Genomic DNA, 13,975 nt, shown 5'->3' with positions numbered 1-13,975 from the left:
CCTCCAGCCACGCTCCAGCGTGACTCTCTATTCATTTTTATTTTTCTCCCCTCTCCTTGCGACGCGGACGCGTCGCGTGGCATTTTTTTTATATGCAGATGCAGATGCACGAAAGTACTGATAAAGAGAAGAGTTATTGAATATGAAAAACTAAAAATAAAGAAAAGAACGATCATACCATGGTGGGTTGTCTCCCACTTAGCACTTTGCTTTAACGTCCGTAAGTTGGACGCTCCACTAGCTCAGTCTGTGGCTATGTGGGGATCTTCCAAGAGGAAGATCTTGAGTTTCTTGTCTTTCTTCCACTTTTCACCATGGTACAGCTTTAAACGATGTCCATTAACTTTGATAAGCTCCGAGCTCGAAGGATGGATAAGGTGATAAACTCCGTACGGTTCAGCCTTCTCTACCTTGTAAGGACCTTCCCATCTTGATCTCAACTTGCCTGGCATGAGCCTCAGTCGAGATTTGTAAAGGAGGACTGAGTCCCCAGGTTGGAACTCTTTCCTCTTGATGTTCTGGTCATGTACAGCCTTCATCTTCTCCTTGTGTAGTCTTGAGTTCTCATAAGCTTCTAGGTGAAGGCTCTCCAGTTCTTGCAGTTGCAACTTCCTTTCAGCTTCGGCTTTCTCAATTCCCATATTTCACTCCTTGACTGCCCAAAAGGCTTTGTGCTCTATTTCTACCGGGAGATGACAAGCTTTTCCATAAACTAAGCGAAAAGGACTCATCCCAATGGGTGTTTTGTATGCTGTTCTGTATGCCCAGAGTGCATCTTGTAGCCTGGTGCTCCAGTCTCTTCTATGAGGCTTTACTATCTTCTGCAAGATACGCTTTATCTCTCTGTTTGATATCTTGGCTTGCCCATTGGTCTGAGGATGGTATGCTATTGCAACCTTATGAATTATCCCATGCTTCTTCATTAGTCCTGTTAGTCTCCTATTACAAAAATGGGTGCCTTGATCGCTCACGATTGCTCGTGGGAATCCAAAGCGACAGATAATATAGTTTCTCACAAAGGAAACAACAGTGTTAGCATCATCAGTACGGGTAGAAATTGCTTCCACCCATTTGGAAACGTAATCCATAGCAAACAATATATAAAAATAACCATTAGAATTTGGAAATGGACCCATGAAGTCAATGCCCCAAACATCAAAGATTTCACAGAAAAGCATATATTATTGAGGCATCTCATCCCTCTTGGATATATTACCAAATTTTTGGTATGGGGGGCAAGATTTACAAAATTCAGTAGCTTCTCTGAAAAAAGTAGGCCACCAGAATCCACAGTCTAAGACCTTTCTAGCTGTTCTTTGAGGGCCAAAATGTCCTCCACTCTCAGATGAGTGACAGGCCTCTAAAATGGACTGGAATTCTGATTGAGACACACAACGTCTAATTACCTGATCAGCGCCACATCTCCATAAATATGGGTCATCCCATATATAATATTTAGACTCGCTTTTCAGCTTGTCTCTTTGGTGCTTAGAAAAGTTTGGAGGAAATGTGTGGCTAACTAGATAATTAGTTACAGGTGCATACCAAGGAGATACCTCAGATACTGCTTGCAGGTTATCAAATGGAAAATTATCATCTATAGGAGTAGAATCATCCTTAATGTGTTCAAGGCGACTCAAGTGGTCTACCACTAAATTCTGGTTACCACTCCTATCCTTTATTTCTAAATCAAATTCTTGTAATAGCAGTATCCAACGTATAAGTCTTGGTTTGGACTCCTTTTTAGATAATAGATACTTTAAAGCTGCATGGTCCGAATACACTACTACTCTAGTACCAAGTAAATAAGCTCGGAATTTATCCAGAGCAAAAACAATAGCAAGAAGCTCTTTCTCAGTAGTAGTATAATTGGACTGGGCAGCGTCTAAAGTCTTAGACGCATAAGCAATAACAAAAGGGTCCTTACCTTCGCGCTGAGCCAGCGCTGCTCCTACTGCATGGTTGGAAGCGTCGCACATGATTTCAAACGGCTGGCTTCAGTCTAGTCCTCTCACAATTGGGGCTCGAGTTAGGGCGGCTTTCAGCTTATCAAACACTTGTTTGCAATCTTCACCGAACTCGAACTCAATATCCTTCTGTAGTAATCTGGATAAGGGAAGTGCTACCTTACTAAAGTCCTTATAGAAACTTTGCATATTTAGGTACTTGTTGAATAACATAAAAAAGAGGAACGATTACCTCAACCTTTTTGAATATTTCTACCATTTTGGGATCGGGTTCCAGCTGCTTCCTGGGCTTCCTTGCAAGTTGTGAAAATGGAATGGGAGTGGTGTTTTCTGCAGTGTCTGCGTCTCTTGGTGCTTCCTCCTGTGGTTGGGCTTCTTCTTTTTCAGCTATGTCCTGTATGTCCTCTTCCTCTTCAACATCTTCTATTTCTACTACCTCTTCAGCTGAGGCGTGTTCTGGTGAGTTTGGCTCCTCCTGCAGTGTGGTTCCGGAACTTAGGGTGATGGCATTAATGCCTCCCTTTGGATTGGGTAATAGTTGAGAGGGGATTCCAGTGGAGCTTGAAGGTTGGTTACTGGAATTTTTGCATTGATCCAATCTGTGGAACAAGAGCTTGCAAAGTAGCGGTCAGACCATTCAGACTGGCATTAATGTTATTTTCCATGGTCTGTTGACTTTGCTCAAAAAATTTTAGTAACTCTTCATTAGGAGATGAAGAAGGGTGAGTAAATTGAGAGGTCTGCTGTTGGGTATTCTGTGGTCCTTGGGACTGCCTCAGGTGAGGTGCTCTGTAAGGTTGGTTCTGCTGCCTATTGTTGTTATTATTCCACCTCTGATTTCCCTTATTATCTCTGCCTCCTCTATTATTGTTGTCCCTCCAATTCTGGTTAGAATTGTCCTGCCATCCATGGTTATTATTTCCACCTTGATTGTACCCTCGGTTGGGGCGATCATAGAAGTTATGAGTGGATGCCACCATGTTGTCTTCCTGTTGGAGTTGCGGGTATTCATCAGTATAATGGCTATAATCAGCACAAATTCTGCAAACTCTCTGTGGGACTAACTGTTGGTTTTACTATAGTGAAGGAGGTTGAGCTTGCTGAACTTGTTGTTGATTCAATTGCATCTGCTTCAGCAAGTTGGTCATTTCACAGATACTCTGAGTTAGAGCATCAGTCTCTCTGCTAGAGGATACCTCTGCAATGGCTTTTGAACGGCCTTGCTTCTGTCTATGGTTCCTAGTAGATTCAGCTAAGTCGCTGATCAGTTGCCATGCCTCATCAGTGGTCTTGTACTTCTTCATGGACCTATTGCTAGCACTTTCCAATGTGGTCTTATCTTGGGGCCTCATACCCTGTGTGATGTAGCTGAGCAACACTATCTTGTCGATCATGTGGTGGGGGCATGCTTCCAGAAGATTATTGAAGCGCTCCCAGTATTCAAAGAGAGTCTCGTTGTCATCTTGAACAATAGTAGAAATGTCTTTCCTCAGTTTATCAGTAACTTCAGATGGAAAGAATTTCTCCAAAAACTCTTTTCTGAGCGTATCCCAGTTGGATACATTAGCTAGGGGTTGAGTGTAGTACCACTCTCTTGCCTTTCCATCAAGAGAAAATGGGAAAGCTTTCAGCAGAATTGAAGTTTCATCTGTACCATCACGCCTGACAGTAGAACAGGCTGCCTGGAAATCTCTCAGGTGCTTGATAGGCTCTTGAGCAGGTAAGCCATGAAACTTGGACATCAAATTGAGCAGTGCGGTCTTTATTTCAAAATCTGTAGCCACTGCTGGGTGACGCGCTTGAAACGGTTGTATTGTAAAATCAGGGGCTCCTTCTTCCTGGATGGTAACTCTCCTAGGTTCTGCCATGTCGTCTGCACGTGAATCAACCGAATCAGTAGAACGGGAGCTGGTTTCTTTCTCAAGTTCACTTTCAGATCCGCCCTCAGAGCGGACTAACCGACGCCAAGCTCGCCTTATTCGTGAAATAGTCCTTTCAATTTCAGGATCGAATATTAGCAAGCGCAGATCAGGAAGTGAACGCGTCATTTGACGAAAGAAACATGCAGCTCATAGTAGCGAAATAAAATAAAATGCAAATAAATAAATTCTAATTAATAACTTTAGCACTCTATTGCAACTCCCCGGCAACGGCGCCAAAAATTGATGCGGGCGGAGATTAGCGAATTAAAAATTATTAAAATATATACTTTGCAAGTATAGTTCTTAATTCGCCGGAAATCCGCCTATCAATTTAGAAAGATATCACAGAAAATTGAAATTTAAAATACTGGGAGTATGAATCCCAGGTCGTCTCCCAACGAGTTGCAGGAAAGGGTGCTATTTTATTAATCAGATGTTTTTGAAAAGGGTTGAGTTGAGTAAACAGGAAATTAAATTGATGAAATTGAATAATGTAAATAAAAGCCTTGACTGGGAGTTGATTACATGGAAGCCCTATTCTTGATGGAACACTCTTAAGATTAGTTGACAATTGAGAGTTATTTCGTTTAGTTATCCTTTACTAAGTAAAGGAAGGTAAAACAAGTTGGAATGCTGTTCTATTCACAAGTCCCAATCCACTCTGGGGAGGGTTGGTGTCAGGAATTAGAGAGCAATCCAACAATAACCAAATTACAATCTTTCTCTTGAACCTTCCAACTCAAGGGTTCCTTTCAATCAACTCCCCCATCAAGTTAGGGAACTACTCACTCATTGTAAAGGTAAAATTCGTAGCATATGAAAAGGGATTAAAGAAAGACATTGTAAATAAAAATTAAAAATAATCAATTAAAAATAAAAGTGATCCTTGTATTAAATAATCCTAAAAATATTCCAATGGTAAAATTAAACAAAGCAAGGAACATGGAAGAGTAAGCCAAGTAAAGAAAACGAACTAGAATGACGAAGTCTTGATGAGGTAATAACTCTTCTCAATATCCCAATGCAAAAAGCTAGAGAAACTAAAATCCTAAGAACTATGAATGTGTAGAGAGAAAACCTAGAGGAGGAGTAACACTAGATCTAAAACTAAAACTGTGTAGAATGAATATTGTCCTTGGTTTCTACATGTTCTCCGGCTCTAGTCTGCTGTTCCGGGTCAAAAACTGGGTCAAAATAGGGCCCAAAATCGTCCCCAGTGAATCTGCAAATTATGCAGATTGCGCACGTCACGCGATCGCGTCGTTCATGCGGACGCGTCATTCGCGTTTCTGCTTTGCCACGCAGACGCGTCATCTATGCAGCCGCGTCACTCGTGCTATTCCATGCCGCGCGGTCACGTCATTCATGCGGCCGCATCGCTTCAAATTGCTCTCTTCCGCGCGGTCGCGTCATCCATGCGGCCGCGTCGCTTCTCGCTGGTCATCTCCTCAATTTCTTGTGTTTCTTCCATTTTTGCCGGCTTCCCTTCCAATCTCCAACTCTTTCATGCCCTATAAAGCCTGAAATACTTAACACACAGATCACGGCATCGAATGGAATAAGGGGAAATAAAATACATAATTAAAAGTCTCTAGGAAGCAAGTTTTCAACCATAAAACATCTTTAAGAAGGAAATGTAAATGCATGCTTATTTAATAAATAAGTGGGCAAAGATCATGATAAAACCATACAATTAAACACAATATAAACCATAAAATAGTGGTTTATCAAACTCTGTTTGGAAAACCTCCCAAGGAATCACAGCGCCATCTGGCTGTAGGATACGTCGTGCTACCAATACTGAGCCTCACCCTGCAGCTGATAAGTTCCAAACTCAACCCATTACTCCTCAAGAACCTGTTGAGCTTGCAGTGCCCGCTCCATAGCCTAAATCCAATTGTCTGCAGCAGTGGGATTTTGTAAACCCCGATTAATTAGTAGATAATTAGTCAGTAAATTGGTTTTTAATAAGGAAGACTAGAAATGCGAATATTATATCAAATTAGAATAGAGCTCATTGAAATGAGAATTTTGACACTAATTTCGAAGAAAACGGTCCAAAAATAGACCGAACGGGCCGAACCGATTAAACCAGACCCAAACCGGGCTATCAGTCCAACCGGACCAACACATTAAAAGAGCCCGAAAGCCCCTTTCTTCTTCATTTCACCTGTAGTACGTGAAATGCTTCCAGGGAGAAGAGAAACGAGAAATATCCTGTAACCCTTACGTTAATTTCCAACTCCCGTAACTTTTCCGTCTGAGCTCCGATCGCACCGTTTGCGGCCACACGTTCACTGCGTCAAGCTCTACGTTTCTATTGGAATAATTTCATAGGTAACTCGTTATTTTACACTCAGCCTTCATTTCCCCCAATGTTCAAATTTTGAGAAGGAAGGTTGAATTTCTTTGATTTTTGATGTTTTAGGATCCAATTAGCTTGAGAAAAATGTTCACTCTTGTTTATGTGAAGCTTGGGTAAGGTGAGGATACGATAATTCCATTTTAATTTCATTGAATTTGAGCTTTGAGTATTAAGTTGGATATATATGTGTTATGAATGTGTATTAGGTTGAAAATAAATAATTGGAGCTCGAAATTGTGAATACTGGAACTTGGAGGAAGTGGATTAGTTGAGGTTTTGAGGGCTGTCTTCTTTTAGGAAAATTGTCTTGGAATAATACTTGGGAATCGGCTAAGGTATGGTTTAGGTTTCTTGCATTTAATATATAATGTTCTGTGAAAACTTAGGCTAGATGACTATAGGATAAGTTGGATTGCATGTGTATATTTAATACTTAGTATCCTGTTGATAAACATGGTTGGTTTGGTGCTTATTGATTAACTGGTGATTTGGTGAATTATTGATTTGAGGTATAGCTATTGTGGAAGTTGTTGTGATAATGAGGTATCTTGTGTTAAAAGCCTAGGATTTGTGAACTATGATTCTTGGTTGAATTTTGGTTGTTAGAATTGAATATTGTATGAGTATAATTGTTGATCTGAGGTAGACTTATTGTGAAGATTGCTGAGGAGATGCGGCTAAAATTTTATAAAAATTAGAGATTTTGTTTATATGATTATTTAAAAAGATTTAGATTCAAAGGTTATATGGTTTGATGTTGAGTTATTAGGAAAATGAGCATGTTTTAAGTTTGATTCATTTTGAAAAGAATGAATTATGTTTTGAATTGGAACTATTGATGGACGGAATGAGAGGTGTGATAATGAAGGATAAGGATTGAATATGATTGATGTATGGTGATGAATGAGATGCGATTGAGAATGATGTGGATGTTGATGAATTATAATTGAATTATTTATATGGCTTATGAATTTGAATAATCTAAGATACGATATTCCTTGGATAAAGTGTCGTGACTTGCCACCACGTGTACCAGGTTGAAAACTCGATACTCTGTTGTCCCTACGACGTAAGTGTGACCGGGCACTATATAAATTCCCAGGAATGTTATCCCCATTGAGCAATATTGATTATTTGAGAAAAAGCTATGCATAGACTCTTGGGGATGCACGTCGAGGGACAGTCTAAGTTCAATTCAGACTTGTCGGGTTGGTTGGATAACCGACAGATGAGCCTCATCAGCCATAGGACAGGCATGCATCATATACACATTACTTGAATTACTTGCTTGTGCTTTAATTGGGTGTGCCTAGATGTACTTGCCATGTTAAATGTGTATTTGTTACCTGCAGTAATTGTAACCTTCTTGTGCTTGCCTTTATCTGTTTATTTGTCTGTGAAAATACATGACAGAGTTGGAGGTATGGAGGAATGGCAGTATGGGACTTAGATTTAAGGTTAAGTTAAGTTAGGTCTAAATATTCTTAGAAAACCACCTTGTATGGGTCTTGTTTAATACTTTAAGCTCTATAATCTGAGTGTCAGCGTTCTAGGGTTGCCTCTAGCATTCCCAGGACCTTATATATTATGTGTGTGGCACCTTTACCATACTGAGAACCTCTGGTTCTCATTCCATACTATGTTGTTATTTTTCAGATGCAGGTCGAGAGGTATCTCGTCAGGCGTCTAGACTCTTGAAGCGGAGTGATTACTGGGTTATTTTGCTATGCTATGATGTATATATATATATATATATATATATACTTAGCTTTCTCTCCACATAACTTATTCTTTTTTATCCTCTTAGAGGTTTATGGAGAGGCAGGATTGTGTGTGTGTACTTTTGGGTTTTGGATATGTATGTATATATGTGTAAATATTCTTCGACCAAACTTGACTTCGCAGGCTGAGTTAGGAGCTTGTTATTTTGTATCATTGGCACTCTATTCTTACTTCTGTTATCTTATCTTTAATAGTTATGTTTTTTTCTTAGCACACAAGTTAACTCGTTCCTTGAGCGCTGCGCTTTTATTTCGTAATTTTTATTTCGCCTATTCTTCAAGGCTCCTAGCATATTATAATTCTTCTGCTATTATGTGTACTCATTTTATTTTAGAGGTCGTAATACCACACCACCTTTGTTTTACGACTTAAGCGTAAAGCTTAGTGTGGTAGGGTGTTACATTATGGTATCAGAGCAGTTCGTTCCTATAGAGCTTGAAAAATGGACTGATAAGAGTTTAGAGCAGATTCCGGTTGTATGTGAATTTCCAAATGTGTTTCCAGATGATATTAATGAATTTTCACCTAATCGAGAGGTTGAATTTGCAATTGAGTTGGTGCCTGGAGCCGGTTCGATTTCGATTACTCCTTACAGGATGTCACCTTTAGAAATGGTTGAACTGAAAGCTCAGCTGGAAGATCTGTTGGGTAAGCATTTTATCCGACCAAGTGTTTCTCCGTGGGAGCGCCAGTGTTACTGGTAAAGAAGAAGGATGGGAGTATGCAGTTTTGTGTCGACTATCGGTAGTTGAATAAGATTAATGTGAAGAATAAATATCCGTTGCCTAAAATCGATGATCTAATGGATCAGTTACAGAGTGCCGGTGTGTTTTCTAAGATTGATCTGTGGTCTGGGTATCATCAAATAAGGGTTAGAGACGAGAATATTTCGAAGACTGCTTTCAGGACATGTTATGGTCATTATGAGTATACGGTGATGTCTTTTGGATTGACTAATGCCCCAGCAGTATTTATGGATTATATGAACAGGATTTTCTGACCGTATCTGGACAAGTTTGTTATCGTCTTCATTGATGGCATTCTTGTTTACTCTAAGACTGAAGAGGAACATGCTGATCATTTGCAAACTATGCTGCAAATTCTAAGAGATAGGAAGTTATATGCTAAGTTGTCTAAATGTGAGTTCTGGAAGAGTGAAGAGAAGTTCCTCGGTCACGTGGTGAGTAAGCAGGGAATAGCTGTGGATCCTGCTAACGTGGAAGCAGTAATGAATTGGGAGCGAGCAACTTCAGTGATAGAGATAAGGAGTTTTCTAGGTTTGGCGGGATATTATCGTAGATTCATTAAAGAATTTTTACAGCTCGCCTTACCTTTAACTAAGTTGACTAGGAAGGATACGCCTTTTATCTGGACTCCGGAGTGTGAGGAGAGTTTTCAAGCATTGAAGCATAGGTTAACTACTCCACCCGTGTTGGTATTGCTTGAACCAAGCGAACCATTTGAAGTGTACTGTGATGCATCACTGAAGGGTTTAGGATGCGTTCTGATGCAGCACCAGAATGTTGTAGCATACGCCTCATGGCAATTAAGGCCACATGAAATGAACTACCCGACACATGATTTGGAACTTGCTGCTGTTGTGTTTGCTTTAAAGATCTGGAGGCACTACCTCTATGGCGTTAAGTTTCATGTTTTCTCAGACCATAAGAGTTTGAAGTATCTTTTTGAGCAGAAAGAGTTGAATATGCGTCAGAGGAGGTGGATGGAGCTTCTGAAAGATTATGATTTCGAATTGAATTATCATCCAGGAAAAGCAAACGTTGTAGCAGACTCCTTGAGTCAGAAATCTTTATATGCAGCTTGGATGATGCTACGAGAAGAAGAATTACTAAGGGCATTTCAAGGTTTGAATTTGGGAATTAGAGAAGAATCTGAAATTTTGTGTTTGAGTCAATTGCAGATTTCAAGTGAATTTAAATCAGAACTTCTGAAGGTTCATCGAGACAATAAAGTGTTACGTAAGGTATTACCAGCAGTTGAATAGGGGAAACAGTGGAGAGCGTCAGAAGGACAGGATGGTTTGTGGAGGTTCAAGAATCGGATTGTTGTGCCAGATATTGGAGACCTGCGACAGAGAATCTTGAAGGAAGCTCATAAGAGCGGGTTTTCAATCCATCCATGGAGCAGTAAAATGTACCAAGATCTGAAAGCGATGTTTTGGTGGCCAGGTATGAAGAATGATGTGGCATTACATATATCTAAATGTTTAACATGTCAGAAAGTTAAGATTGAGCATCAGAGACCATCAGGGACCCTTCAGCCTTTGGAGATTCCACAATGGAAATGGGAGAGTATTGCAATGGATTTTGTGATAGGTTTGCCTAGAACCCGATCTGGCTGTGATGCTATTTGGGTGGTTGTGGACTGACTAACAAAATCAGCTCACTTTCTTCCTATTCGAATAAGTTGCACAATGGAAGAATTGGCTCGAATATATATCAAAGAGATTTTCAGATTACATGGCGTGGCTTCTACCATTATATCTAACAGAGATCCCCGTTTTACATCAAAGTTCTAGGGAGCTTTTCAGCGTGCATTTGGGACTCAGTTACATTTGAGTACTACGTATCGCCCTCAAACATATGGTCAGTCAGAGAGAACTATTCAGACCTTGGAGGATATGCTAAGGGCTTGTGTTTTGGACCAGCCTGCGAGCTGGGATCGGTATATGCCATTAATAGAATTTGCTTATAATAATAGCTGTCATGCGAGCATTGGAATGGCTCCATATGAGGCTCTGTATGGCAGGAAATGTCAATCTCCGGTATGTTGGTATGAAACTGGAGAAAGAAGTTTGTTAGGACCTGAGATGATAGCTGAAACCACTGAACAGATAAAGAAGATCCGTAGCTGAATGCTTATAGCCCAAAGCCACCAAAAGAGCTATGCTGATCAGAGGCAAAAGCCTTTGGAGTTCAAAGAAGGAGAACATGTCTTTCTGAAAGTTACACCAACCACTGGAGTGGGAAGAGCTATTAAGACTAAAAAACTGAATCCCCGTTATATTGAACCATTTGAGAACCTGAAGAGAATTGGGCCAGTGGCTTATAGAATTGCCTTACCTCCGTATCTTTCGAATTTGCACGACGTGTTTCATGTGTCACAGCTTCGGAAGTATACTCCTGATGCAAGTCATGTTCTAGAACCGGAACCAATTCAAGTAAGAGAAGACCTAACGCTTCCAGTAATTCCGGTGAGAATTGATGACACTAGTATTAAACGATTACGCAGAAGGGAAGTAACATTGGTAAAAGTAGCTTGGAGTCGAGCTGGTATCGAGGAACATACTTGGGAACTTGAATCAAATATGCAAAAGGACTACCCACATCTCTTTTCAGGTAACTAGATTTGAATTTTGAGGGCAAAATTCTTTGTTAGGTGGGTATAATGTAAACCCCGATTAATTAGTAGATAATTAGTCAGTAAATTGGTTTTTAATAAGGAAGACTAGAAATGCGAATATTATATCAAATTAGGATAGAGTTCATTGAAATGAGAATTTTGACACTAATTTCGAAGAAAACGGTCCAAAAATGGACTGAACGGGCCGAACCAGTTGAACCGGACCCGAACCGGGCTGTTGATGAGCGGATAATTTATACGTTTTTTGGCATTGTTTTTACATAGTTTTTAGTATTTTTAGTTACTTTTTATTATATTTTTATTAGTTTTTATGCAAAAATCACATTTCTGGACTTTATTATGAGTTTGTGTTTTTTTCTATAATTTCAAGTATTTTCTGGCTGAAATTGAGGGATCTGAGCAAAAGTCTAATTTAGAGGCTGAGAAAGGACTGCAGATGCTGTTGGATTCTGACCCTTCTTCACTTGAAGTGGATTTTCTGGATCTACAGAAGCCCAATTGGCGCGCTCTCAATTGCGTTGGAAGGTAGACATCTTGGACTTTTCAGCAATATATAATAGTCTATACTTTGCCCGAGATTTGATGGCCCAAACTGGTGTTCAACGCCAGCCAGAGACCCTTTTCTGGCATAAAATGCCAGAACTGGCACCAGAACTGGAGTTAAACGCCCAAACTGGCATCCAAGCTGGCGTTTAACTCTAGAAAAGGCCTATGCACGTGTAAAACTCAATGATCAGCCCAAGCACACACCAAATGGCCCCGGAAGTGGATTTCTGCACTATCTGCACTTAGTTACTTATTTTTTGTAATCCTTAGTAACTAGTTTAGTATAAATAGCACTTTTTACTATTGTATTCAAATCTATCTATCTTTGGACTTTGAGGCTTATGCCATTTTTCACATTGGGAGGCTGGCCACACGGCCATGCCTAGACCTTTTACTCTTATGTATTTTCTACGGTGGAGTTTCTACACTTCATAGATTAAGGTGAGAAGCTCTGCTGTTCTTCATGAATTAATGCAAGTACTATTATTTCTCTTTCAATTCACGCTTACTTCTTCTCCAAGATATACTCTCGTACTTAATTCAGTTAAGTCAGAATGAAGGGGTGACCCGTGACAATCACCAACTATCTTCGTTACTCGCTTAGCCAAGATCCGCGTGCCTGACAACCACAAGCGGTCTACATGATGTTCAACGTAGTCATTGGACGACAGCCAGAGTATAGTATCTTGGGTCTCTGATCCACGGATTTGACTTGCCTCTCCTGACAACAGAGCATTCGAATCCGTAAGATTAGAACCTTCGTAGTAGAGGCTAGAACCAATTGGCAGCATTCCTGAGATCCGAAAAGTCTAAACCTTGTCTGTGGTATTCCGAGTAGGATCTGGGACGGGATGACTGTAACGAGCTTCAAACTCACGAATGTTGGGCGCAGTGACAGTGTGCAAAAGGATAAAGAGATCCTATTCCGACACAAGTGAGAACCGACAGATGATTAGCCGTGCGGTAGCTGTGCCTGGTATTTTTCATCCGAGACGAGAGATCCGACAGTTGATTAGCCGTACAGAAACTGTACTTGGACCATTTTCACTGAGAGGACGGATGGTAGCCATTGACAACGGTGATCCACCAACATACATGTTGCCATGGAAGGGAGCACGCATGATTGGATGAAGACAATAGGAAAGCAGAGGTTCAGAAGCAACAAAGCATCTCTAAACGCTTATCTGAAATTCCCACCAATGAATTACATAAGTAACTTTATTTTAATTTACGTTTTACTTATCTTTTAATTATCAAAACTCATAACTAATTGAATTCGCCTGACTAAGATTTACAGGATGACCATAGCTTACTTCAAGCTGGCAATCTCTATGGGATCGACCCTTACTCGCGTAAGGTATTACTTGGACGACCCAGTGCACTTGCTGGTTAGTTGTACCGGAGTTGTGAAAAGTGTGATCACAATTCCGTGCATCAGCTGTCGGTCCAACCGGACCAACACATTAAAAGAGCCCGAAAGCCCCTTTCTTCTTCATTTCACCTGCAGTACGTGAAATGTTTCTAGGGAGAAGAGAAACGAGAAATATCCCGTAACCCTTTCGTTAATTTCCAACTCCTGTAACTTTTCTGTCCGAGCTCCGATCGCCGCACCGTTTGCGGCCATGCGTTCACCGCGTCGAGCTCTACGTTTTTACCGGAACAATTTCATAGTAAACTCGTTATTTTACACTCAGCCTTCATTTCTCCCAATTTTTGAATTTTAAGAAAGAAGGTTGAATTTCTTTGATTTCTAATGTTTTAGGATCCAATTAGCTTGAGGAAAATGTTCACTCTTGCTTATGTGAAGCTTGGGTAAGGTAAGGATACAATAATTCCATTTTAATTTCATTGAATTTGAGCTTTGAGTATCAAATTGGATATGTGTGTGTGTGTGTGTGTGTGTGTGTGTGTGTGTGTGTGTGTGTGTGTGTGTGTGTGTGTGTAGGTCATAAGTGTTAAAGCTCGAGGTTAATAAATAAAAGTTGGATTATGTGTAAGTATTGTGTGTA

At 40.3% G+C, this 13,975-nt stretch overlaps 1 protein-coding gene and 1 long non-coding RNA gene across 2 annotated transcripts; both read left to right on the top strand.

Moving 5' to 3' along the window:
* LOC110270523 lies at positions 6,552–8,005 on the top strand. The gene is made up of 2 exons (XR_002360147.1): positions 6,552–6,589; positions 7,911–8,005. It is a non-coding gene; the product is annotated as an uncharacterized LOC110270523 (long non-coding RNA).
* On the top strand, positions 10,912–11,450 carry LOC107635982. The gene is made up of 2 exons (XM_016339528.1): positions 10,912–11,304; positions 11,436–11,450. Exons 1-2 carry the CDS (start codon positions 10,912–10,914, stop codon positions 11,448–11,450), a joined length of 408 nt encoding a protein of 135 aa, XP_016195014.1.

Source organism: Arachis ipaensis, chromosome B04 (assembly GCF_000816755.2).
Source record: "Arachis ipaensis cultivar K30076 chromosome B04, Araip1.1, whole genome shotgun sequence".
Taxonomy (NCBI): Eukaryota; Viridiplantae; Streptophyta; class Magnoliopsida; order Fabales; family Fabaceae; genus Arachis; species Arachis ipaensis.
Note: the sequence above shows the minus strand (reverse complement) of the source record. Positions and strands in the feature narration are given on the sequence as shown.